Raw genomic sequence first — 27,348 nt, 5'->3', positions numbered from 1 at the left:
GCCTCGTTAGCGCAGTAGGTAGCGCGTCAGTCTCATAATCTGAAGGTCGTGAGTTCGATCCTCACACGGGGCAGCCTGAGTTTTTTCCCCTCCTTTCCTGGCTGTTACGTTTGCTATGCAGCGAGTGCGATCAAGAGCTTTTGCACTGTCGGGAGGAAGGACATGAGACCAGCAATGCAGCGGCCCTAACTCCCTGCTTTCCAAGCAGCCAACAGGCCCTGCAGAGACTGTTGCAAAGGGGGGGGGCGCGGCAGGATACGGACACGGGAACCAGGAGGCGCTGGTGAAATCCAGTGCAGAGGGATCCGGGTTTTCCGCACCCCAGAGCACCCTAATTACACCGACAGAAGTTTATAGTGTAAACCAGGACTCAACAGTCAGGGGAGGAGGCAGACAGCTCCCACCCCGCAACGCGGGTGGACAGAGCCAGCTGCTGGCTTGCAGGGTGAGCTGCTAAAGTGGGGCGATGCAACCAGCCAGGGCGCAGAGCAGTCGCGGGCCCCGGCTGCGGCTGGGGGCTGGCACCCTGGGGTGATACGGAAGTTCCCCTGAGTTCTGCACCCTGCTACAGAGGGGCAGAGCAGAGCTTGCAGAAGTCAGCGGGGGTGTTTGGCTCCTGGCCCTAGAGGCAGGTGGAAGCTCCACGGGCACAGGCCCCCCAAGGCTGTCCTTGCTCAGGGCCACGCATGTCCTTCCTTGCTGCTGCAGGGCTTATTACTCAGCGCCTGGGCTTATATTTATGATCAAATGTGGCAAGGAAACTTTCAAACGGAATCCGGTGGGCTTCCCTCTATAGTTACACACTCAGTGACCTGAGTTACACCCCCACGACGTGAGAGGGTCCAGGTCCATAACAGCTGGGGCGGGCTCTCGCAGACCCCCGGGGGGAGAGGCCGGGGCCGGGGCCGGGTCTGCATTACCCCGGGGCCGGGTCTCGCAGCCCCCGGGGGGAGGGGCCGGGGCCGGGGCCGGGTCTGCATTACCCCGGGGCCGGGTCTCGCAGCCCCCGGGGGGAGGGGCCGGGTCCGGGTCTCGCAGCCCCCGGGGGGAGAGGGGCAGCGGCTGGGTCTGCGTTAGCCCTGGGGCGGCTCTCGCAGCCCCCGGGGGGAGAGGGGCCGGGGCCGGGTCTCGCAGACCCCAGCGGGGCAACGGGGACTTAGTTTGAACAAGGGGGCGCGGCCTGTCGCTCGCTGGGCGTGGTCGCTGGTTGTGGGCGTGTCATGCGGCGAGGGGGCGTGGTGAATGTGACGGCCGGGTTGGAGACAGTTAGTAGGCGCGGCAAAAGTGACAGCGGGCGTGGTTGCGTCTGTAAGGGGCGTGTCGCCGTCTGTGGCGCGCCGAGGTCAGCTCCCCAGCGCGGGTGGTGATTGGCTGAGCCCGCCGGCGGGCGGGCCCTGCGCGTGCGGGCCGCGGCCGGCGGCCGCCCTCCGCCAGTCGCCGGCCGGTCATGGCGGTGTGCGCGCGGCTGTGTGGGGTGGGGCCGTCGCGGGGCTGCCGGCGGCGCGGGGCGCAGCGGGAGCAGCGGCGGGAGGGCCCGGCCGACAGCGAGCCCGACACGGACGCCGAGGAGGAGCGGATCGAGGGAGCCCGGCTGGGACAAGGGCAGGCTCCGGACCCGGCCGCCCGGGCCCCGCTCTCCCTGCTGGAGCTGCCCCCCGAGCTCCTGGTGCAGATCTTCGGCTCCCTGCCCGGCACCGACCTGCCCAGCCTGGCCCGGGTCTGCAGCGCCTTCCGCCGCATCCTCCGCACCGACACGATCTGGCGGCGGCGCTGCCGGGAAGGTACCGCCTGGGGCCGCCGGGTGGTACAGGGGCCAGACCCGGGGCGGGGGCGAGGGGTTCCCATGGGGGCGCTGGATGGGCCAGACCCGGGGCGGGGGCGCGGGGGGCGAGGGGTTCCCATGGGGGCGCTGGATGGGCCAGGCGCGGGGAGGGGGCGCGGGGGGCGAGGGGTTCCCATGAGGGCGCTGGATGGGCCAGACCCGGGGAGGGGGCGCGGGGGGCGAGGGGTCCCCATGGGGGTGCTGGATGGGCCAGACCCGGGGAGGGGGCGCTGGGGGCGAGGGGTTCCCATGGGGGTGCTGGATGGGCCAGACCCGGGGAGGGGGCGCGGGGGGCGAGGGGTTCCCATGGGGGGCGCTGGATGGGCCAGACCCGGGGAGGGGGCCCTGGGGGCGAGGGGTTCCCATGGGGGCGCTGGATGGGCCAGACCCGGGGAGGGGGCGCGGGGGGCGAGGGGTTCCCATGGGGGCGCTGGATGGGCCAGACCCGGGGAGGGGCGCGGGGTCCCCATGGGGCTGACTCTGCAGGTGTGAGGCTCTGGAAAGGCCCACCGAGACAGGGAAGCATGGGGGGAAGGTGGTCTCTGGGGGTAGACAGCTGAGGAAGGTAGGGGCCTGCGGGTAAAGTAGGGGCACCCTGGGATATAGTGTGTAGGGGGAGGTGGGGTGCTGACACTAGTTGCCTGGCCTGGGTTAGGGACCCCTGTGTGTGTAGTTGGGTGGGTGCCAGCCCTGTAGCAAGGAGAATGGTACTAGCTTTCTGGTTGATGCTGGTGAGTGGGTCAGTCTGGGTGCCAACCCTCCCATCTTCCCAGGGCACCTCCCTACCACATCCCCTGTAGAGACACCCTGCTGCATATTCAGTGACATGTCCATCTTCAGAGCCCCAGTCCCGTCCTACCAAAATGTAATGCATGCTTTTTACTCCTTGCCCTTTGCTTTGCAGGCACCCCACTGCCTGTCCCCCCGTCTGCTAACCCAGTTGCCCTGACACCCTCCAAATTGCCTAACTTGCTTCTGCTTCTCCCAGCATGGTACCCATCACATCTCTTGGTATGTGGTGCATTTGCAGCCAGCTATGATGTCATAGATATATATTCGCAAAAAGAAAAGGAGTACTTGTGGCACCTTAGAGACTAACCAATTTATTTGAGCATAAGCTTTCGTGAGCTACAGCTCACTTCATTGGATACAGACTAACACGGCTGTTACTCTGAAACCTATAGATATATATTAACATTTTGGATATGCCAGCGAGTGCATCTAGTTGGAGTGTCTGAGCACGCTAGGCAGCTGCACTCTGTGTCATCAAACAGAAAGGTAGTGCTCAGATGCATTAAGGATAGCATCCATGGCTGCAGGGGATGGATGGTTCCTTATCTGCACTTGAGGGCAGCTGAGGGTGCTTGTCAGAACTGATGAAAACCCATGGATCACACAAAGCAGTGAAGACTGTTCCCAAGAAGTTACAAGCTGTTTTTTCAGCCTAGCATGTTCCAGGGATATAATTTTTTGTGGGGAGAAGGGGGGGAAAAACGTACTATCCACTTTTTAGTTGTCGTTATAAGAGTGGGCAAGAAGAATCTATACCTGTATTGGTAAATTTCACACACAGATTTCTTCTAGGTCATAAGGGTTTGGTTTTTGTGGGTTGTGGCCTTGGCAAAGTTCTCACATATGAGTATAACTGGTATTCGTTTTATACAATACCATTTGCTCTTTCGTAAAATACAAAGAGACACTCGATAATATTAAAAGAAACCAGATTTAAAATTGATACAAGGAAGTATATTTATTTACACAACTCATAAATGATCTGGGAATCTCACTTTCAGTATGTATCATTGAGACCAAGAACTTATCATTCAAAGGAAAATGAGACTACTGTGTGTGATAAGAGCATTCACAGTTGCATTAGACAGGATTGAAAACTCTTGTATATAACAAAATTTATTCTGTTAACAAAATTTAGTTACTGTTTGGTTTATTCAGGGCATAAACCAAACAGTAACTGGCAAGGTGTAGAAAGAAACTACTTCTACCAACACATTAGTATTACATAACTGTCCATTACAGTTCCTTGTATTCTCTTAAGCATCTGGTGTCAGAGATAAGGTGGTGAATTAGATCGACCCCCTAGTCCAATCCACTGGAGCACTTCCTATACCAAAAGCATGCACGGTGCTTTAGACAGACAAGAGTCAGTCTCCTCCTGAGGAGTTCATGAAGTTCTCACAGCACTGTAACTGCGACCTTAGGAATTAGACTTTAAACTCTTCTTTCAGGAAATCCAGTTATGGTTTCCCCAGAAACTGTAATTTGGCCCTGTTCATGTGCTGTATCTATCATTTTGTGTTGCTGTATATAATGTCAATTATTTCATCTTTGTAGATGTAATGTGGCTATTACCAATGGTGTGGGAACCGTAATCTTGAATTTTCAGACTGCACAAGTATAAAATCTCATTGATAACTTTGTGTTAGGGTCATTACTTCACCATCTCCTGGTCTCTTCTTAGTAGTACCATTGCATATATTCAAGTAATGCTCTCCTTGTATATGAGAATATACATTCAAATAAACACACGCTCTGGGTTTAATTGAATTCCTGATCGTAGGAATAAATCAGCTGCTTGGAATTGTGTGGAGTTCCATGCAGTGTTGTAGCCATGTTGGACTCGTGTCCGTATATGTGTATCTGGAACTCTGCGTCTTCGCATGTTGTCTCCATGTAGTAGTGAGTATTAGGTTGCATGACTTTCAAACATCGAAAAGGGAAGACAGTCCTAGTTAGGTGTGATCTATAAAAATAAGCATCAGTTTGGGCTGAGACCTAGCCTATGACAGTTTAGGCAGAAAAGTATAATTTTTGTGAAATTATAAGGGCCTAGAAATAGAGCAAAGGGTGAATTCAATTCAATAACATGCTCCTATTCCTAACAGTAACACATTAACTCTGAAGCCATTGAGCACATCACGGATCTGTACTTCCTGATTAGTTATGCAAGTCTGCCGGTCTGCCTTCTTGGTTGCTTGTGTGGTTCTCACTTGTGTATGCACAAGCGCCCAACTAAACAAGGGACAGGTGGTTGTGCGAGTGCTTTTAACGTTCTCTCTGCTAAGAGATGCTGAATACTGCAGTGCTACATAATTGTCTTTTTTTACCCTTAATTTTTGTGCATATCTGCTTTTGTCATGAGATCACTGCTGTGGATCAAGGGTTATAAACAGCCCTAACTTTGTAGTCATAGTCTATAATTAAAAATGTAAATCAGCCCTCTCAACCAAATGAGTTTTTTGACACCTTGGTTTAGTGTGATTGCAGGCAGACTCAATTTTATTGCAGTCACTGGAGCAGTATTTTGAGTAGAGGGGATCCTCCCCTTCAGGCTACACACAATTGCTTTTGGCTGTGGCTCTGAAATTGGAGAATGAACGTGGGGAAACATGAGCTAGTTTTGCAACGTTTGTAGCCAGCTACTTTTGGGATGATGCCCTTTTATCATTGTGACTGTTTGGGATAAACTGTTTCTCTGACCTGCTTGTTTGGCAAGTGGAGTGTTGCAATCACTTTCCGATGCACTTTGGCTTTTGACTTGACTTTCCTTGATTAACCCATGTCCATATATGCTTGTAGTTTAAGTGGTCACTAGTTTTATATTGAAATAACACACCACATCAGGTCACCTGTCTAGGAAATTTCACTGGTGGATCATAGTAACTAGATCTAGAATTCACAAATTAAAATACTCTAACGTTTTGTTTTTGTTGAAATGGGGTTGGGGAGAAAATATAAATTGTTAAATAGTCATCATGGGGCAGGCTTTGTGTTACATTTATCACCTGTAGATTAGTGTGCTGTAGATCTGAGAACACTTTACAAAGGTGGGTATCTGTTCTACAGATGTGGAAGCTGAGTCGTATGGGGGGTGGAAGAGTGGGGGAGTGATCTAGAGCTGTGAATAGAAGCCAGGCCTCCCCATTCCCAGTGCATAATGTTTTCCACTGACCCCCCTCTGATTGTGTACTGAATAACGTGTCTGGCCTGGCCATGGTTTGTGCATCCATGCTAGACCTACAGCCACTTCTCAGCACCTTATCATATACAGTCTTCAGGCTGCTAATGTTGTGCTTATGAAGGCATGGAATTAAAAGACTTAGTTGCTAGTAACAATTAGCCTTAATGCGGCATAAAAGTGGAGAATGAAGTTTGGTGTCCTTGGTTCTTTAGGTTCACAAATATTTTTTTGTGTAAAGACATTACCTTACCCGCCCCACTGCCTATTTCCTTGCTCGCTACTAAAGACTTGCTTGAAAAGCACTTCCAAACCCTTCATGACTTTTCAGGAGGGTAGTGGCAATACCTGCTGCAATTCCAATCCTTTACTATAGGAAAAACTTAGTTGTAGGAAGAGTAGAGAACATAAGGTGCAGAAAGGGATATAATCGGGGGGAGGAGAAGTGCAAACAGAAAATTGCAGAATAAGATGTGCCATGATCTGTTATAGAAGAGCAGGTAGAGTGAAACCAGGAAGGGAGGAGAGCATTATATGAAAGCAAAAGATATAGTATGCTTCACTTACAAATGTGTAAACTAGGAGGCTGACAATGTTATGCTTAAGTGCAGGCCATAATAAACAGTGCACTGTTTAATACTTCAAATTCCCCAGGGCATGGCAGTGCTGGTATATTTGCCATGCGTTGAGTAAATCTTCCGAGTCCTGTTAACCTAAGAGAACAACCTTCCCAGCTAGTAGAATGAGAATTTCATAATCAAGTTCAATCCTTCCTTTTGAAGCAGGATTATGAGCAGTTACTCACTGTGGTTGTGAATTTCCATCCATATTAACGCTTTAGAACATTTTCAATATTTAATTTCCTTGATGAACTGGCGCATTGAGAATGTCTCTTTAAAAGAGCCTTACTTGCAGCGAAGCAGGATTTTCTGGAAACCTCCCATTTGATTGTCAGGGAAAGCAAAACAGTATTTTTTTTCTGTAGCTGAATTGCAGCATTACATAGCTCTTATCTTAGTTTAACCTCCCCTTTATCCTTTCTAGCATCAAGAATAAATAGTGTTGTCCATGCACTGGCAAGCTTTCTTGCATTTAATAATTGTTGGGATTTGGATGTGGGAGTGGTAGGGGAGTTTGGTCTTCACAATCTGTAATTTCATACCTTTCATCACCATGACAGCCCTTGAAGAAAAAACTTAAGTGTTCTATCCATCCACAGTTAAGCAAAGCCAGTATGGGCTTTTGGTTGTAGTTTAGATCACTGAGGAGAGCAGGATTATGACTTATAGGAATTTCACCAGCTAAGATTACATTCTTGCTAGCAAACAAGATGAAATTCTTGCAGGACTTGTGTGGCTAATGTCAAATGGCAATGAAAATTAATCACACTGGAATTGTTTTTAGGAAGTTGCTAATGTTTGAGAAGATGCTGACTCTTTTGGGAAAGATCCAGTTAAACCCAGACTGTGAAACTTGTAAAATACACCAGACCTAGTGATAGTTCTGCTTTTAGGTAGTCTGTCTCCTGCTATTTAACAAGGCCACTTGTTAGAAACCATTGGATGATTTTTTCCAATTTACGTCGTGATTTCTGTGCATGACAATCAGTGATTTCACGAATTCAGACTGGATTGGCACCTCTTAGATACTACGATGAGGAGCATTTGAGAATTTTGGGGCATCAGGAGCAGGTGACCTGATGAGGAAGAGAGAATGTTATCACACAAATATCCTGACCTAATAAAGAACAAAACAGAAAAATGTCATTTGGGCAGAATTGTCTTGTGATGATTTGGGGAACCTATGTAGAATTTAGGAATTCTGATTGTTATTACTGGGTTCATGGAAAGGGCGAGTTTAAGCTGTAGGGATAGTCTGAGGGGTCAGCACTGGTTCTGAGGGCTGGGCAGAGGGCCATGTGATTACAGTTGTTGTGGGGTGTGCCAAAGAGAAGATCCGCACCCTAAGAGTGCATCTAGAGACCTTACAACGGTGGCAGTACCTAGACTATGTTCAGACTCCAGGGGCTTAAAACACCCGCAGGATTCAGTGGTGGCATCCCCGCATAGCAATCTGGTGAGTGGCCAAAAGAGGCGCTCAGCTGGACCTGTGACATCCCTGCGTGGTTTTTTTCCCAATGCAGTCTGTGACTTCAGATGACAGTATCCAATTTAATCTAGCTGCATCACTTGCTGCAGAAAGTGTGCAGCTGACATTAGTGGCCCCCTTGCTGGCTTTGTAGGCAGGTGAAATTCTTCTTTAGTATAAGAACCAACTATTCCCCGAACTACAGGCTGTGTCAATGTTGCTTCTCGCCTCTCCTGAAGGCCTGTAATTTCCTGAATCACAGATCAGCTGCAAAAGCCTATTGCTTTTCACCTCTCCCTGATATTATTACCAAACAAGACACAGGCTAGCATTAAAAGCATTATAATGTCTGATAGAGTGGCGGGAGGGACGTGGGCTTGTTTGTGGGCTGGGTCCAAATTTCCAGCTTTGAATATAGCTTTGATTTCACAGATCTGCAAAATTGCTGCATACATTCAGTTGGCTCTAGCCCAGCACTAAATAGCTTGTTTTGTGCTAGGCTGGAAGTGCGCTCCTGGAAGCTTTGCTGTTTACTCACTAGCTAATTGTACTTCCTCCCCATCTCACATCCTAAACAACTAGGGCTTCGTCCTGCTCTTGCTGATGTCAGTGGCAAGCTCCCACTGACATCAGTAGAAGTTTTTACGGAGGGGAATCTGTGTTTTTCCCTCTTGTCCCCTTCCTGTCTTTATTCAACTCGCTTCTCATAGCTTCTCATAACTTCTCATTGTTCACATTCATTTCTACAGTAACCCAAGTCATCCTTAGAAAACACGAGTGTGTCTTGTGGGTGTTCTGTCAAGCTACATTGCATACCCTAGCCAAACACATATGTACATAGAGCATATATATAGTAAGAGCATGATTGAGTTGAGCCGGGCGGATGTCTGCTTTCTCTCATTTGGCCTATATTGAAATCGGAGTACAGAGCAAGTTATTAGGAATAGATACCAGTAACAGGCAGCAATAGTTAATCATAAATTCAAGGAAGCTTGATCGACACTGTCCCTTGTGTGAGGGTGGGTTTCAGATCAGATGGCTTCCCTGGGGTTCTTTAAGGACAAACTTGATATCAGATATCTAGCAGATGCAGGGAGCTATCAGGTGCTTTAATCTTCTGCTAAAGGAAGCTGATATCTGATTTTTCAGAGGTGCATTTGAGGTTTTCAGTGTGTGGATTTTCCCTGCTGAGGACTGATTTGCTTTTGGCACTAAGCTCTATTTTTGTTGCTGTTTGATACGTTTTTCCCTCTTCTCTTGGTGTTACAGGATTTCTTTCATTGAATTATTTGCTGGTACTTGTCTGCTATATTTTTAAGAATTAAAGGTTAATGCTTGCCTTCTGAACCTGCACTGAAGTCTCTCATTTCCTGCTTTAAAGTTGCTTTTAAAATTTTGAAAAGGCTTTTAAGATCCCTGCATCACTAATAGAATGCATTGAAAACAAAACAGTCAAAGGCATCTGCAAAGCATGGACCAATTTCAGTCTGATTTGTTTGCAAGTGTAATTGTACATGCAGACACGTTACATTCTCTTAACAATTTGGGGCTATGAAACAGACTTATTCTTTTAAAATAATCTTAGCTATAGATCTTTCAGTACTCTGAAATGTGGCCATTTTCCGTGAGTCTTAATAAACAGTCTTGCTTGTAGGACAAATTAGTGGGAGTGAATAACACCTGGTTGCAATGATGGTTTACTCTACTGACAAAGATTCCCAGTTTGGATGGGTCATTTTCCCCACTTCATTCTGCCACCGATTCTAGGTGTAAGTGCCTGTAATTTATCAGCAAGAAGTTGCCACAATAGATTGCAAGTAGCCATCACTTGTAAAATGTACTAGGGAATCTGAGAATCTAGTCTGGAAAGGAATGCCATCCAACTTTCCTCTGCTGCTTCTGAAGAACAGCAACAAGAATATTTGTTAACAAATACAGCAATTTGCAAGATTGTACTTTAAATAAAATACTTTGGATTGAATTTAAAGCTGCCTAAATTCTTGCTGCAGTTGTAGGTATCCTGGAGCTCTGTGGACAGCCCAAACCTTTTCACACAATCACTCATTTTATTAGCGCTTAACTCCTTTCTGTCTGTCACTGCAGAGTATGGTGTCTGCGAGAACTTACGGAAACTGGAGATCACAGGAGTGTCCTGTCGAGATGTCTATGCCAAACGTAAGTGATGAAGTCAGTGCAGGTCTGTATGCTCCTGTTCTTGTTTAGTTACATTTTTAAAAGTAAATTTGCACTGAATCTCTGTCCTGGGCATTTGAAACACAGACTCTGTATTTCGTGGCAGAGATTTCATTTCTAAAGCTGTAACGAGTCTGACTACTACAGCATTTTAATGCCAGACAGATAACAAGAATCGCTGTTGCCTCTCCATACCCCTTTGATTGGAAGAAACTACAGAGTCTGAGGGTTTCTGGAAATAGGTATTAGTTTGTGGCTAGTGTGTTTAGCAACTGGTAACCGCTCACCCAAATCTGAGGACAGTTTTTAATCTGTCAGTAGGATTGTAAAAGTATCTTCAGCTGTTTGGTTTGCCCCTTTCTGGCCCGTGGGTAACCTGTATTCATCAGAGCAGGCTTTATCTTTGTATGGTCCTCTGAAACAATGTTTGACTCCCTTCCCCCAGTGTAAGCAACTTCTGTCCACCATAACTCCATTGTTATGTATAACTTCCTTAGGGGAAGGTCAGGGCAATGATTCTCTGTGGAACACCTATTGCAACTTGACACAGAGGGGAATGGGGAGGTTATCTGTTCCTTTACTCTCGTCACCCCGCCCCCTGCATTCCAAACCACCTTGTGCAGGAGAAGGGGGACCCGACTGTGCTGGGTCTGTACAGAAATGCCAACACGTGTGTGACCCGTGGTGCTTGGGGCAGCCCTCAATGGAAATGCCAAGGTCAGGGCAGGCTGCAAAATGGAGAGCAGATATTCCCAAGACTGGTGGGTAACACTGAAGTTAAACTCCCTAACCAGTCTCAAACTGTGCTTCTCATCCCCCACACTGGTTATCAAGAAGCAAAAAAGGAATCTCACAGCCCCCTTTATTGCATTCTGGCTCCCAATCAGCACCTAGGTCCAGTTCAGTGAGAAGTTATTTAAAATAACTCTGCTCACATATACAGAAAGTTCTTTTGACCCCAAAGGGTCAGCCATGTTACCAGGTCAGTATAGGTTTGGATCTTACCCAATATACCATGCTGCTAGCCAGTCCTTTAGTGTCCAAAACTAAAGGTTTATTATAAAGAAAAAGAGAGATGTTAAATGGTAAAACAGTCACATACATACAAAGACTTCAAAGTCCATATATCAGGTTCCTAGCAGTATTGGTGAGTTTGCTGGCTTGAAAGTCCTTCTGGAATACATCCACAGCTTGGATGGGTCATTCAGTCCTTTGTTCAGAGCTTCCGTTCGTAGCAAAGTTCCTCCAGAAGTAAGAAGTAGGATTGAAGACAAAATGGAGAAGAGCAGCTGCCTTTTACAGTCTTTTGCCATGTGGCCTGCACTTCCTTTGTTTGAAACACACGCTGCCCAGCACATGGCTTGAAAGCCTTAGGGTTCTGTCCATAGGCATGTCCCTGTGTGCCTTGCTGAGTCATAAGGTGTATCCGTCTTCTCTCAATGGATCAGTTGTACAGCTGATGGTCCTTAATGGGCCATCAAGCAGACTTGGCAGTGCTGATGCCAAACTGTCTGTGGGTGTCACCCAAAGCATAGCACACGTTTGAAATACAGACAGACATATCTATAACTCAATACAAACACAAAAATGAGATTATCATATCTGGCAAATTATAATATTTTTTCAGATACCTTACATGGCCTACCTGGCATAACTCATTACAATTTTACAATATTGATATTCATAATATCTCAAGTGTCCCCCAGATTCCATACAGCATCACAACTTGTTTCCAGGACACAACTCCAAATAAGCAGCTGCAGCCCATGCGTTATGATAAGTGTTGCCACTTGCATGTGAGTGCTTTACAGACACAAACTCCTTGGTCAGCACAAGCCCCCTGGGAGGTAGGTGAGTTTCATCCCCATTTTACGGGGGTGGGGAAGGAAGAGGCAGATTAGGGACTTGACCCTGAACTGGCATTTGAATATAGGAGTTCCCTACTTAACAAGATCAAGCTGCCTCTCATGCTAATGGGTCAGAAGCTACATTGGCTGTTTAACACAGGAGCTGGTTCAGCTGCAGTTACCAGCTGGGAGAGTGCTTGTGACAACCCCAGCAGCAGCCTGGATGACACAAGCCCCACAGTAGTGAATTGATCTGTCCTTGCCACCAAAATCAAGGGACCCAGGCATTTCATGGGTCCCCAAGGCTGATGCTGAATTAGTCTAGCAGGAGATGGAACAACCCAGAATCTTTAGGAAATCAGCAATGACAAACCATTGGCTCCAGTGGTTGGTCTGCAGTTCCATGGCCCTTTACAAGAAGCAGGGCTCAGCTTGTTAAAAATGAAAGCATTTGTCTTTGTACATCACCAGAGTGAGAGTCCTGAGTGCGCTTTGCTGGTCCCAGGATGTCTGGCTCCTTTCAAATGGACCTTGTGCTTTATCTGACTGTCAGAGGCAGTGGTGGCCTTGTGCATTTAACCTTGTGTTGGGAGCCAGGAATCCTGAGTTCTGATCCAGGCTCTGAGACCGTTGCAGTGTGGCCTTGACCCAAGTAACTTCACCTCCCCATGCTTCAGTTTCCCTATCTGTAAAATGGGAATGGTACCACTTACCTCCCTAGGAGGCCACACAGGGGAACTCGAAAGTCTGTAAGGAAACCTCAGTCATTTCAGACCCTTCTTTGCTGTGCAGTGTGGCTTTTCTCGTAGCCAGAGTGGTGGTATAGTTACAAACTATCTATGAATCACATACCTGATATGGTCCTGTTTTTGCAACTTTTCCCACTGATTCTTTACACTTCAAAGTGTAACCCGCACACCTTCTGGGTATGGTGTTCTGTCCCATCTGGTGGCACTGAGACCACTTAAAGAGAGAGATAAAATGAGTCTGCTCCACAGCCTTACCTAACAGCCAGTTGGCTTTTAGCTCATGCAGTAGAAGCTCATGCACTAAGCTCCAGAGGTTCCCGGTTCAATCCCGCCAATGACTGGGGTCTTTCGGCATTACGAAAGCACCTCTTAATATAGGTAACATCTTTAGTCTCCTTCCACTGGAATAGGTCCTTGGTGAGCATTTAGCACTTTAGAACATAGTGTTTTACATGGTAGAAAGCATGCTATAGACTCTATTCCATTTGTAAATAATCTCTTGCCACACATCTGGCAATCTGAATCCTGACCTGTGCCATTTCTTCAGACTTCGGCAGAGTCAGAACACTTGTCAGCTCATTCTTCCTTTCCTGAACCTTACCCTGGTTGCAGGGATATGAAATCCTTGGCTTGCCATCAGTTTAGATTCAGCAAAAATCTCTGTTTACAAACCTACTGGTGCTTTCTTGCTCAGCTTTCCTGAAAGAATTGCCTGGTGCTGTGTCCTTGTTCTCTAGTGTCATGTAGAACTCTTTAGTTACAGCAAAATTTATTTGGAACTGTTGGCAGAATTCAGGCTTGAAGGTGCAAACAATGAATGTTTGTTCTATTCTACATGCTACGCTAAGACAATTGGGAACAAAGCCAAACCCAAGATCTTAGAGGGCATAATGAAACAGATGCTAGATGGTGTTTCGAAAACAATTAGCTGGATCGAAGAGTGAAAAGAGGAAAAAATCTTTGGTTGCTCTTGTCCTGCGTAGACTAAGATAAGCGCAGACTCCATTCAGAATTTGTTTGGTGACATCGATAACTTATGAGGGAATCATAAAATGTGCCGAATTCTTCTGAGTGGCTGATCTGGGCTGGGGGCTGAAGAAGTGTGCCTTAAATCAACAAGGGACTTGACCTTCCTGTCTGGTTGGTTCGGATTAACATTATGTGATGGTCAGAGAGGAATCAACTTCTCTGGTACTTACCCTGCTGTGTCTGTCCAGGTATAAATCCACGAGTGAAGTCGGGGCGTTTTATGAAAATCCTTCCCGACTACGAACACATGGAGTACAGAGATGTTTACACCTGCCGTACGTACCTCCCATTGGCAAACGCTTTCTGCACTGAATTCACACGAGGCGCTGCATGGCGTGTGAAGTTACTGCAAACCACTACTTCGGGGGCAGAATAAGGAGAGCTGTTACCCAGGCTTTCCCGTGATTTGGTTCTCATGTACTTTCATCTGACCCTCTAAGATGACACCTTAGGTAGTTGTAACATAGGGATAATAGTATTCACCCCTCTGGTGAAGTGCTGGGGGTTAGGAGAGCATCCTATTCATGGTTTTCTGTGGTGGAAACTAACTAGGTATAGGTAGCAGATGCTTTCCAGGGCAGTGGGCTTGGGTGTATGGTAGAGATAACACATTCCAGCTTGCCATTAGGGGAAGGAGGAGCACTGCTTGCATTGCTCTTGAGGCCAATTCCATCCAGCCCCAGAAATGACACTAACAGACTCTAGATCAGCGTTTCTCAACCTATTTACCATTGTGGGTCACATCCAATACTACCTTTCTGGCCCTGAGGATGTCACATGGGCCACTGCTGTGTGCTGACTGGTCCGCAAGCCGAGAAACCACTTCCCTAGATAGACAAAACTAGGGACATGGGTGTTATCGGTTAGCTTTTTCTTGGGTGTGAGCAGATATGTCCCCTTTATTCATCCCTCTGGATGAGTCTAAGTGTTGTCAGTTCTGAAACTTTCCCATAGATTTCTCTGAACTGTAGTCCCCCTCTCTCTGATATGTAGGTGGGAGATCACTGGACTTGGCAGCCCAGGTATCACTGCTGGAGGCATGTCGTTTACAGAGGGGAATTCCTTCTTGCTCCCTCCCCCCAATAAAATTAAAAAACACTCTGGACTTCAGGATTTTTATTTAAACCTAACAAAGGGAAGTTTCATAAGAACGGCCATACTGGGTCAGACAATGATACTGTCTAGCTCAGTGTCCTGTCTTTGGACAGTGCCCAGTGCCAGATGCTTCAGAGGGAATGACTGGAACAGGGCAATTATTGAGTGATCCATCCTCAGCTTTTGGCAGTCAGAGGTTTAGGGACTCAGAGCATGGGTTTGCATCCCAGATCATCTTGGCTAATAGCCACTGATAGACCTATCCTCCTTCTGTAGGGAGAGCTCCTGAAATGTAACCTTGATAGAATGTGAACTCTGCCAGTGTGTGAATGAGCACTGGGGGTCTCTGCTTATGTACACCCTGAAAATCTGAATCTGTTTAGGAATCAAAATTTATGCTAGAAAGCTCCATGATTCTGCTACTTATGGGACCTTTAAACTCGAGTTTCCTTGGGTGCATGTAGCGTACTGAAAATGAAGAGTTACCCTGGAGTAATCAGCTATGGTTCGCTCACAGGCAATACATTAGGGATCACCTTTACCTTGGTGCCTTCGAGTGCAGCCTGCAGTCCAAACGTGACCCCAAGTTCTGTGCTGTAGTTAGGCTTGGAAAAGTTAGTGTTTTATTGGTAAACTATCTACCATACACACGCAAACGAATGAAAAATATTTCCAATGATGCTGATAAGAAATTTACAGCCAGGCAAAGTAAGAGAAAAGGCTGCTTGAGAATTTTAGTTTGACTGAAGGATATTTACTCTCTGTATATTTTTGACATGTGATGTTGACGTTTCGTGTGTTAACTTTGTGTAGCTTTTTGAATCTCAACATCTGTTGTCATTAAATAAAGATTGTCCGACCCTTCCCATAATTTCTGGTGACTGTGAAAATTTAACTCAATGAAAAATGCTTAAAACCCAAAATTTTGCACGGCTGTGAAAATTTAAACAGATGAAAAATAAAAAGAAGCTTAAAAATATTGATAACAGTCAAAATTGTAAAAAAGACAAACAAAACCCCCAAACTAACCACTCTTCCGCCCCCCCCCCCCCCGGGTGTTTTGTCCAAGCCTAGTCAGTCTATGGCCACCTTTGCTTTTAATGGAGAGAGTGTTCTGATACCATGGTGAGGGATGCAGTATAAGAACCTGAATAGATCTACGGAGACTGTAGACTCCTGCTTGCCATACTCAGACTTGATCTGAATGATGTGATTTATGTCACTTTATCCAAATCAGGTGCCATCCTTGTGCTACTGGAAAACTACAAATTCAGCCTTTATTGTTGCAAAATATGAGAGTCCCAGTACCGTCCTCTGCTCTGTTAGCACACTTCCCAGTATGCCAGAATACCTTTCCATGCTCTGCGCTGCAAACAGCTCTAAAGAGAGCAGTTTTCCATAGCATTTCAGAGCCTGTGATGGACTCTCCCATGGAGCATCTATGCCCAACAAACTGTCCTTTCTCCATGAGTGAACATAACTCTCACCACGATTAATGTATCAAGGGAAGAATAGCAAGGCCCAAGAGTCTAATGCTCTGGGTCTGGAACATGGTGGGACTTTGATCTAATGAATGAACTTGAGTGAGAGAAACCAGTTTTGCTTTGTCCTTGGGGGTATGTATAAAGCCACCTCTGCTGTTGATCTGGGGATGATAGCATGGTTATTTTGCAGAGGAGGGTAATGCAGGATGGAGATACTAACTCACTGGTGCTTGGGAGTGCGGTTTCATGGCATGTGCTAACGTGGTGTGGATGCTATGGACTCACCTGCACTAAAGTCTTAAAGGCGGCCATTGCATTTCAGCCAGCCAAAGAGGGTTTGAAGCAGCCCTGGAACTGATGACTTCAGCATGAACTAGGATGAGTGAAGTAGCCTGGTAAAGCAGTGACCATTTCATAACAGGAACCTGTGGTGATATCATGTCTGAGTTGGACCCTCTGATGCACCCACCAGCCCAGTTCTCCACCTGGAAGGAAGTGAAACGGGGACGCCAAGCTGCCCAGCAGGAATCAGAATAGCTTTACTGATTTAGTGAATAACTGATATAGCGAGTGTGTCGTTTTCAGCAGCTCTGAAGTTGTGTTTCAGGCTGTTTCCCCAATGGTGAACTTCTTGGTTGTCCCCCCCACCCTCCCAAATGACCACCGTCTGATGCCTGTTTCCTCTGCGGATGAGCCTTAAAGAATTGCAGACACAGCTGTGATGGGTCATTGATTTAGCTTCCTTTCATTTGTTCCCCTCCCCTCACCCTGGAGATTGCAGATTTCACTGAAAACTTCAGTATTTGTGTTTAAAGTCACCAGGTGGTAGAAGCCGGATGCTGGTGATGAGAGAATATTTAGTTAATGTTCATGGCATCTGAAGTGTTCCCCATCCCCTTCTGAAGAATATCTCCAGGGCTATCACAGCATCTCTGTGCTGTTCTCTCTGGCATGTCCCAGCTGCGTAGATCTCGCTTGGTTGAATTGCATTGGATGGGCTCAGTGGTGTTCTCTGTATTTCTCCTATCTGACCATAGCTGGATAACATTGATACTGGAGCTTGCCAAAGCAAACTCCCTCCTAAGGAAGCTAGGGGACTGTGCCTCCTCCTGCCCCTTCCCCAACTGGATACAATCCCTTTTTCAAATGGCCTCCTATCTGATGGCTGCCTGAGGGCCCTGTGAACGGTGGGTCATGGTCAGTTTCCAGCAGATGCATCCTTGGGTTTGTCGATATGAGGGAATAGCTATCCTGCTTTAAACTCACACTCCAGCTCACTTCACAAGAGCACCCCTGTGTAGACAAGCCCTCTGTTGCAGACATTGCCACAGTTGATGCTTATTGTCCGCCCCTTGTTGGCTGCTTGAATGAGCTGCTGAGACTGGACACATCCATCACCCTACTAGAGGTAACCTCTCCTGACCAGGGGCAGCATGCACTGGAGCCAGAAAAGCTGAACCTGGCTCAGGACCACCAGAAGGAAATCCCTACACAGATCCCCTTGATGGGGAAAGGGGCCTGTATCCCAAAGGGACCCCTTCTTAGGGAGCATCTCTATCTTCCCCACCTCTTTGGAGGCACAAAGAGAGGAGGGGAGCCCATTGGAAAGGAGAGAGGTGTGGTGCTTCCATCCAGAATCAGGAGAGATCTGGCAGGGTCATCCCTAATCTCCCCCATTTGTGGGTGTCAGAGCTGTAACTAACCAGGTCTTGACTGCAGGGAATTCACCTGCTGGGCTGCCTGAGGCTTGGGCACTGCAGCGCTGCTCACAGTCTGAAATGAAGCCATCACGGGTAAGAAGCCCAAAGGTTAGCATTTTCCTGGAGAAAATACAAAGCCGCCCCCCCATCCCCCCCCCAAGATGCAGACCATCCGCTATCCACCTGAGACACTTTGCCTGCCTCCAAAGGGGGTTGTTAGCAAGTTCCAGGGAGGGGGTGGGGAGACTGCAGTTAGTTTTCAATGCTGCTCAGGTTGCAGGGTCTGTCTGGCAACAGTCTATTCCCATTCAGCTGATCAGGGAGTTTTCTGGCTCTGAACAGCTGTTAAAAAGCCGTTCACATTACTGGCGAGAGGAGGGCATCTAAGCCTCTGACTGCTCAGTTAGATTTGCCTGCCATTGGAAGGCTGAACAGATTTGAATCAAAGTTCAAGGGTGATTGTGTCAGACTCACTGATCTGGATGTTGCTGTGAGTCAGCCACTTTCCCTAAGCAAACATGGCCTTCCTTGAACTAATCTGGAGCTGGCTGATTACCCAGAAACCAAGTCTATGAACCTTGTTCAGTACAAGTCTCTCCTCTTTTGAACAGGCACTTTCTTATATTTAAAAGTCTGGCATTAAGACAAGACTCTCATCTGGAGCATTAGCCCTGAAGATGGTTCTAATGGAAGAGCTTTTCTTCCTCCAGTTCAGCGCTGTCTGCGTTCAACAGCTTAACGTCAGGTTTTCAGTTCTAATCTTAAAAGCCACTGGCGTTTATCAGCTGTGTACACAAACCAGGTGGAGGAGGCAGGTATCAGTGAGTGGGGTTTCTTGTGTATTAAATGGTATGTGCATAGTAATTGCACTTAGACGATTTTAAATCTGATCCACTTTGTATCCTTCATGCAGTTTGCTATTAGAGTTTGACTCCATGGGCTGAGTGAAATTGGGCCAATCATTCCTATTTCTTATTTCTCCTGTTGCTTTTCCAGTTCTTCCCGAGCATGGGGCTGTTTGGCACTTAAACAGCCCTCGGCAGTGTCCTTGATCCCAAATACACCTCTTTGCTGTGGCATTTAAATAATGAAAATATTCCTGTGTAGTGCTTTACAATTAGTTTTTAACACATCCACTTTGGGCTTAAACTCTTCCAGTAACAGGATTCACTCCAGCTCAGTCTGGCCTAGTTAAATTAAAAATTTCCGGTCTGAATTTGTCTAGCTTCAACTTCCAGCCGTTGGATCGTGTTAGACCTTTCTCTGCTCGGCTGAAGAGCACATTATAAAATATTTGTTTTCCATGTAGATACTTACAGATCAAGTCATCCCTTAACCTTCTCTTTGTTAAACTACATAGGTTGAGCTCCTTGGGTCTATCACTATCAGGCAGGTTTTCTAATCCCTTAATCATTCTTATGGCTCTTCTCTGAACCCTCTCCAGTTTATCAACATCCTTCAATTGTGAACACCAGAACTTTACGCAGGATTCCAGCTGTGGCCATACCAGTGCCAAATACAGAGGTACAATAACCTCTCTACTCCTATGATGACATGGTTACTTGCGATGGAGAGGGCTCGACGTGGTGACCCAGGAGGTCCCTTCCAGTCCTATGTCCTTTGTTCATGTAAATGTACTCTCATATTATGGGTCAGCTGATGCTTATGTTTAGAATCTGAGATGAACAGCCTCTGTATTCTCCACGGAAGGCAGGCATAGATGTAGTGGACACCTTCAGTTCCTTATGACTCCTGTCTGCAGCAGGCTGTATGTGTCAGTGTTCAAAGAATCACCTGTGTTTGCAGTTTGTGGAAAACTTTCCTACTTCTGCCCCCTTTTTCCATAGGATTTAAATCTTAACTAGCTCCGAGATGGGGATCCAAAGTACAAGATATGGTACAGTACACAAGGCTTGGGAGCAGCTTTGAGGAAACGTTGAAATGCAGTAACCTATTGAGATTTCTTCAAGGTCTTCTGTATGTGTCGAATCTGTAATGACACCTGGTCATCGGATGCTGCGCTCAGGAGCTATGTGATGTGTGTGCTGCCAGTTGCCACCTTAGTGGTTGAATCTGACGAGGATCAGGGGCTTAAGTGGAGGCATGGGGGTGCGTGTGTCTGGTAGGACAAGAAGGGGATGGTCTCTTAAAGCAAACGCTGTTTGCTTTCCCTGCTCTCCCCTACTTGTATGTTCTGGATCCCCCCCGCATTCACAGCTATATGAAATCGGAGCTGTCTGGTGTCGAGAGCATCTTACTTGTGGTCAGGGAAGTGGATAGCCTGCACTTGTAGGCTCCAAGCAGAGCATGTGATGCCTATCGACAGATCTCAATGAGAGGATTTTCTGATGGAAAGTTATTCGCCAGTTGGGTCCTTGGATCGCTGCCTTTGTAAATCCTTTAAAAGCTAGCTCTTACCGCTGCTCCCAGCTGGGCGTGAAGCTGTGCAGGAGAATAGTGTGCGTTTGCAGTAGGCTTCATGTGACAGCTTTTTGAAAGTCTTCAGAATTGGCCCCTCTCCCTGGGTTTGGGAGAACTGGGATTCTCTCTCCCAACCCCAGTAAGGACCCTGTTTGAGGGGGTGTCAGTCGACAACCTGTGCAGTTTTATGGCAGCCTCCTCCTCTCCCCTCAAATCCCTCTTGCTGTGTTCTTTGTGAAATGTCTTGCTTTGTCTCCTATTCCCTAGTGCTGCACCGATACCGACTCATCTTGGGACTATGGCAGCCGGACATTGGGCCATATGGGGGACTGCTGAACGTGGTGGTGAGTACAGAGATGTGCTAGAGGTTTGTTGCATCAGCTTCTGGCAACAATTTCATACAAGCTCCTTTAAAACTTTTATGCTTCTGCCTTTGGCATAAGTTGGCGTTCACTGCGTTGCATTAGGAAGAGTTGGGTTAAGATGCTCCATATGCAGGTCACTTGGCTGCCTCATAGCCTCGTTGCCACAGTACGTGATACCTTTACCTGCAGAGTGACTAGTCCCTGAAGAGCAGTACATCAGACATAATGATACTGGCTGGGCCTGATCCAAAGCCACTGAATTCAATGGAAACGTTTCCTCTGACTTCAGTGAGCTTTGTGTTAGGACCACAATGAGACCAAGTCTAGAGAAACAGAAGAGCTGCTGAATGTCATTTGCCTCTCTGGATTTAGGATTATTGGGATTACTCTGAAAGGCTGAGGATAGAGGCTTGCCTGATGCCTTCTCATATCCTCTGCACCAAGGATCATGGATTGGCCAGTTTAACGTACTAAACCCATTGAGTTTGTTAACCTTTGAGCACAAGGCTCTCTTGTAGAAATATGTGTTCCAGAGCGTTATATCAAGAGCATCTGGCTGCAGCAGTGTGACCGTACCAGAGTTCCACGGGGAGTGTACATGGGAAGGGCAGTTTCAGAGTGCTCTACCCTGTCTCTCGTTCATGGCTTCTGGCATTCCGATGTTTAGAGTCACCCCAAGCATGGCACTGCATTCCTGATCATCTTGGCTAATAGCCATCAATGGACCTAGTTGTATTTTTAACCCAGTTATGGTTTTAGCCATCACATCCCCTGGCAATGAGTTCCACTGGTTTAGTTGTTCAATACTGTTAGTTGTGAAGAGAGACTGCAGTGCTGATCTCTCCTTGGGTCTTCAGGAGAAATCTCCATTAAAGAATATTTGCTCTTCAAAGCCACTTTACCTTTGTGGGGTGAGGATTCAATGAGGTTTGCAGAAAGAAAGGCTGGCTCTTTTACACGTCTTAGCAAGTGAAGGGGATCATTGCTTTCCTTACTGGCAGTGAGTAATAGCACACAACAATTCATCATCCAAAAGCCAGACATAATTATGGAGACTAGAAGTCCTCCCGGTAAGAGAATCACTGGCAGCATGAGCTCGTCACAAACCAATTAATGCTTGACTAGCCTCAGCATAATCTCTCTCTCCAAAGCCCAATGCGTATCTGGCACCAAGCTGCTTGCAGTAATAGACGTGAATGCTTATCCCATGAAACAAAGCCCTATAAAGGGTGATTCTTCCCCCTCACAGAGGCTGCACTGTGTCTATTTGGGCTGGGATCTGGGCATCAGAAAGCAGCTGTCTAGCACTGGAAATGCATCTGATTGTTGAGAACAGCTCCTCAGTGTCCTGCGGGAGAACCACCTTGCTCCCTAACTGTAGAGGTTCTGGGGCTGAGGTAACAGCTGCTGCCCAATGAATGAAGGACAGGGGAGCATTGACTCCATTTGCTTCTCCCACCTCTTCGCAGGTAGATGGCTTGTTTATCATTGGCTGGATGTACTTGCCCCCTCATGACCCTCATGTGGATGACCCAATGAGGTTCAAGCCCCTTTTCCGGATTCACTTAATGGAGAGGAAAAGTGCGACTGTCGAGTGTATGTACGGCCACAAGGGGCCACACAATGGCCATATCCAGGTGAGCTCCAGCCTGTGCCTCCCTCCCCTCCCCACACACAGGTGAGTCTGGCTGCTTAACCTGGGCACCAGGCACTGAGGAAGAGTTTGTATTCCCTGGGCCTGTAAACAAAAGTACCCAGTGGTTGAGAATGTGACGTCACTACCGTGATGGGTCACGTGCAAGGCTTTTCTCTGTGCATCTGCTCAATTGGCTTTCCTTTAGTGACTGCAAGGGATTGTTTAGGCCAGTGGTTCTTAACCAGGGGTACGCATACCCCAGGGGATACTTCAACTTATCTAGTTTTACAAAAAGCTACCTAAAAAACACTAGCCAAGTCAGTGCAAACTAAAATTTCATTCAGACAATGACTTATTTATACTGCTCTACATACTATACACTGAAACGTAAGTACAATATTTACATTCCAATTGATTTATAATTATATCGTAAAAATGAGAAAGTCGGCAATACTGTGCTATGACACTTTTTTTTGCATTTTTATGGCTGATTTTGTAAGCAAGTTTTTAAGTGTAGTTTTTAAGTGAGGTGAAACTTGGGGGTACATAAGACAAATCAGACTCCTGAAAGGGGCACAGTAGTCTGAAAAAGTTGAGAGCCACTGATTTAGGCCATCTCTTGATCAGTTCTGATCTCTAGGCTGATAGCACATTGAGGCCTTGCTTTCAGTTGGTGCCCCTGCATTGGAGAGGATGGATCAGCCAGCGTGGGGGCACCAGTTATAAAGTATGGTGGGGGAGTCAAGGGAAGGAGTGTATATAAATGGTCCCATGCACTGATGTGTCCAAGTGACCTGTCATCCCATGTAGGGGCCTTGGGGAGGGTACTTGGGATAAGCCATGGGGTAGGTGGGATGTTTAAGGAACAAATTCGAGGGAGATTCTGCTCCTTGAAACAAGGGACTTAAATGTGGAAGGCAGCTTGACATTGGGAATCTCCCTTGGAATGATGCCAACTCGCTCCCTTTCCTCAGAGCATGGAGCTGCTGCATCGAGTGCTTCAGCCTTTGTCTCCATTATCTCTAGCCATCACCTGTGGAGTCCCACTGTTTCATCAGTGCAGCTTGGAGGGGTTAGCAAACTGCGTAAATCTTGCCATCCAGTTGTCGCATTAGGATTCTGTTTGACGCAGCCTTTGTTACGTTGCTACATCCGTCTGCTGCTAACTTGAGCTCTCCTCCCCAATAACTGCAGATCGTAAAGAAGGACGAGTTCTCCACGAAGTGCAACCAGACAGATCACCATCGGATGTCAGGAGGAAGGCAAGAGGTAACAGCGTCCCTTCCAGCCTGGCCAGAAAGAGTCTGTCACTTGCCTAGCCATCTAAATACACTGGGATTAACTGTGTTCGTGAGGCTCAGCAGGGTGTGATGTTACTGTCAGGTCCCAAATCTTTGTGATCTGGGTGGTCATGATGGGAGCTGGGATACGACTCCTAAGGCGCCCACTTGTGTGTAATTTTACAGGTATTGGGGAAAAAACAAAGCTGGTTGATCAGTGGCAATTTCTGTCCTTGGGGCTTTTCTAATGGATAGAAATAACTTGTGGTTTGAATTTGCCCTTGGTAAAACTTGTAGCAGACCAAATTTATCCTCCTCCTGCTGTTGCAAGGAGACCGTCAGGTACGGGCTGCACTTGGCCCTTGGGCTGCCCTTTGAAAATCATCACATGCATATTTGTGTTGTGTATTGCACGATCCAAAGGAACCTCTTCTGCTACTGGGTAAGGCTTGGCTTCACACTCCAGTTCAGCGGACCAGCTCAGTACTCAGACTATACAGCCACCTTGTTGGGAGACCTCTGTAATACTGGAGCACTATTGGTTGCTTTGCCGCACCATATGTGCTGCAATAGCCAAACACAACGGCGTGCGAGAAGGACTGTTTCTGTCTGTGTGCCAAGGTTACAAGACAATGAGCAATCCTCAGCTCCCCGCTCGCTTCTCAGCATGTGGCAAGATTTGGACCACAGTGTCCTTGTTCTTCCTATGCCATGTCAGACCCTTTGGGTTGCGGTTCGGCGGCCCAGTCTGGAATAATGCAAGCAGCCTTCACGTTCTTCACAGCTCTCACAGGGTGCTGAGACCTGTGTGAAGTTAGGCCTGTCACAAACAGGCACGATATTAAATATCAGTCATGCTTGCGTGCCTTGTTTTCTTGTAATTATGGTAAGAGCTGCTCCTTTTACTGCCTGTCTGCCGAGATGAGGGATTAAAACCTTGGTTAGCAGTGCAGGAGTAATATAATTAAATACAGCAGCTCTGCCTGTCAAGAGGAGAAAGCAGATGTGTCATGAGAGAGCTTCTCTGTTAACTGCTGCACAGTGTAGGGATGCTCATTGCTGAGAAGTTCAGTTAGGAGTCCATCTAGCTAAAATCTGACTCTGAGTTTTCATACTTGAAACTGTTCCATCTGTGAAGCTAAAAAAACAACCTTTCCCCCCAGTGATTTACTGGTAGAGGACTGATGTATTGCAGAGGTAAGTTTTTGGTCAGTTCCATAGCAGATGAATAATGTGCGTACAGTCCTTTGGAAACAGTGTGTTGGTTAAGTGTGAGAGAGAGCGTAGTAACTGGTGGTTCTGTATTTAGAAGGTAAAGAATGCAGGTTCAGAAGATCGCTTGAGAGGCTGATATCTTCAGTAGGGATGCTGTTGTCATGAAATTGTAACTCACCTTAAAGTAGTAGCTTTTCAGAGATTGCTCAGAGCTGCTGTTGAGACAGGTTTCCCAGAGCCTGGGATTTAGGAGCACAAATTCTACAAGTCAATGGAATTTTATTTTCCTCAATCTTCTAGTGTTTTTGAGTCTTCCTCCTTTCTGATGATCAATACACCATGTAGCATGATCCAGGGGATGGGGTCAGGACCGAGACAACAAGGACTTGGGTCCCATTCCCAGTCTGACAAGTCACTTCCACTCTGTGCTCCAGTTTCTTTGTCATTCACATGGGGGTAGTGGTCCTGCTCCCCTTTCATGAAGGGCCGTGAGGGTGGGGGATGAGAAGGACTGTATAAAGTAGTAGGTATTTTTGTTTCCATAACCAGCTGGGCGAATGGGCTTTTTCCTCGCTGACCATCTACGTGAATTTTGTTGCAAGGCCAAGAGTGATGCTGTGCAGCTAAGGCACCGTCTCAATTATAAATTGTCTGCGAGTGGCTCATTGGTTTTACATGTCTCTCCTCTGTGTGCGCTGCAGGAATTCCGGACGTGGCTGAGGGAAGAATGGGGCCGGACTCTGGAGGATATCTTCCATGAGCACATGCAAGAGCTCATCTTGATGAAGTTCATCTACACCAGCCAATACGAGTAAGGAGACCCAGCTCTTTCCTAAACATCGGGGTTAGGGGCACCTGAACTTGGCCCAGTTCACTGCTGTATTGTTGGATTGGTCTTCCTGGTTAACTGATAACCTTGTTGCAACACATGTGAATGGATCTTTTCCCTTCCACAGGCTCCTGTTTTAGGGGCCTCTGCTGTGTTTGTGGAGAGGATGGTATTTTCTGCACAGAAAATGAATGTATGTAATCTTCATCTGGTCCATCATCTGGATTATGATAGTACCCCAGGACCTTAATTTGGATTGGGCCCTGTTTCACTGAGCACTGTACAAACACATGGTAAGACAGTTCCTTACTGTAAGCGTAGTGAAAGATAAGATGCAGCAGGGGGACACAGTGATAGGCCATACGGTTACTTGGAATAGCTGTGTGCCCAGTAGATGGCTTTGGGTCATTTGATTTTGTGTGATCTTAAAATTGTACAAGCCTTCCCACCACAGCAAGGTGCAGTCCCCAGCACAGGATTCTGTGAGTGGCTTAGGAAGACGCTCATTAAAACGCCAAGCAAAGAGATCTCCTTTGTGATTGAGGACCTGAATGTGAAAGTTGGAGCTGTAAGCTCTCATAAAGAAGTAGTGGGAAACGGTGGTCTGGGTTTATAAAAGGAGAGAGGAAGGGGTTTAGTTGAATTCTGCTGCTGTAATCAGTTGGTCCTTACAAACACCGTCTTCACCCAACACCCTAGACGTTATGCATGTGGATGTCACCTGACAGTATGGCTAGGAACCAAATTGACTTGGTAACAATGCAGCAATAAAGGAGATTGAGTGTTTGTCTCAGGGAGCTCTTGATGCTGACTACCAGAGGACACTGGGTGCGTAAAGTTTCCAGAGATCCCCTGGGTCTGGGATCTACGTACTAGTTCACCACAGTGTTGTGTAAGGTCTCTACTGAAAGCCTGTGTTACACTGGTCATCATTGTCATTGCGAAATGTATGTACAGATAATATGTAAGGGGTGTGTGTACGCATATGCTGGAAATCATCTTTATAAAGTCTGTGAGTTGGGGCCAGCCACCAGAAGTGGTAAACAAGTCTCTTTCAGGCAGAAGTTTCTGTCTACATGTAAATTGAGTATTGTATACTTCATTGTGAAGTATTTACAGGGGATATTTACACTCTGAGCGAAATGCTAATCAAGTGATTGCAAAGTCTCCAGGGGAAATTACAGATAGGAAAACACAAGCAGGTTTATTCTGTTTGCAAGTGAAAACAATGGATTTTTCGGACTATAACTGCAGCTACAGAGACTCAATCTGCATCTTTCACCTAGGAGGTAAGTTGACAGTGGGTTTGTTTCATTTAAAAGGATCACAGCCAGGAGAAACTCTGGGAGAAGAATTTGTGTAAGATAGATTTAATTAGTGTGACATCCTGCTCAGGACATCCAGGGCTGTGAACCACTTGTTACCCCTCTTCCTCAGCAAGTGAGAGCTTTGCTGCCACTAAGCTGTATCAGCTCCTTGACACACACGTCTGTCTGCCTTGCCAGCAAACTCTTCAAGATGCTGCTTGCCTTGCAGGTAACAATGTGAGTTCCCCCAGAGATGTGTCTCTGCAGTGTTCAGACCCTCTCGCTGGACACGTGGAAATTATTAGATTTGCTGCC

General features: G+C 46.9%; 1 protein-coding gene and 1 non-coding gene across 5 annotated transcripts in view; both read left to right on the top strand.

Moving 5' to 3' along the window:
- Positions 1 to 73, top strand: TRNAM-CAU (transfer RNA methionine (anticodon CAU)). The gene has a single exon. It is a non-coding gene; the product is annotated as a tRNA-Met (tRNA).
- A 1,374-nt stretch (positions 74 to 1,447) lies between these two features.
- The window catches only part of FBXO31 (F-box protein 31), a 42,711-nt gene continuing 16,810 nt past the window's right edge, over positions 1,448 to 27,348 (top strand). The window contains exons 1-7 of one of the 4 annotated variants that reach the window (XM_077831501.1): positions 1,448 to 1,781; positions 9,987 to 10,058; positions 13,890 to 13,976; positions 20,669 to 20,745; positions 22,236 to 22,403; positions 23,597 to 23,671; positions 25,599 to 25,708. In XM_077831501.1, the coding sequence (XP_077687627.1) occupies positions 1,448 to 1,781; positions 9,987 to 10,058; positions 13,890 to 13,976; positions 20,669 to 20,745; positions 22,236 to 22,403; positions 23,597 to 23,671; positions 25,599 to 25,708 (923 nt within the window). The remainder of the gene's footprint in view (positions 1,782 to 9,986; positions 10,059 to 13,889; positions 13,977 to 20,668; positions 20,746 to 22,235; positions 22,404 to 23,596; positions 23,672 to 25,598; positions 25,709 to 27,348) is intronic. The other 3 variants (XM_077831502.1, XM_077831503.1, XM_077831504.1) reach the window with 3 other exon arrangements.

This window comes from Eretmochelys imbricata, chromosome 12, assembly GCF_965152235.1.
Source record: "Eretmochelys imbricata isolate rEreImb1 chromosome 12, rEreImb1.hap1, whole genome shotgun sequence".
Lineage (NCBI taxonomy): Eukaryota > Metazoa > Chordata > Testudines > Cheloniidae > Eretmochelys > Eretmochelys imbricata.
Note: the sequence above shows the minus strand (reverse complement) of the source record. Positions and strands in the feature narration are given on the sequence as shown.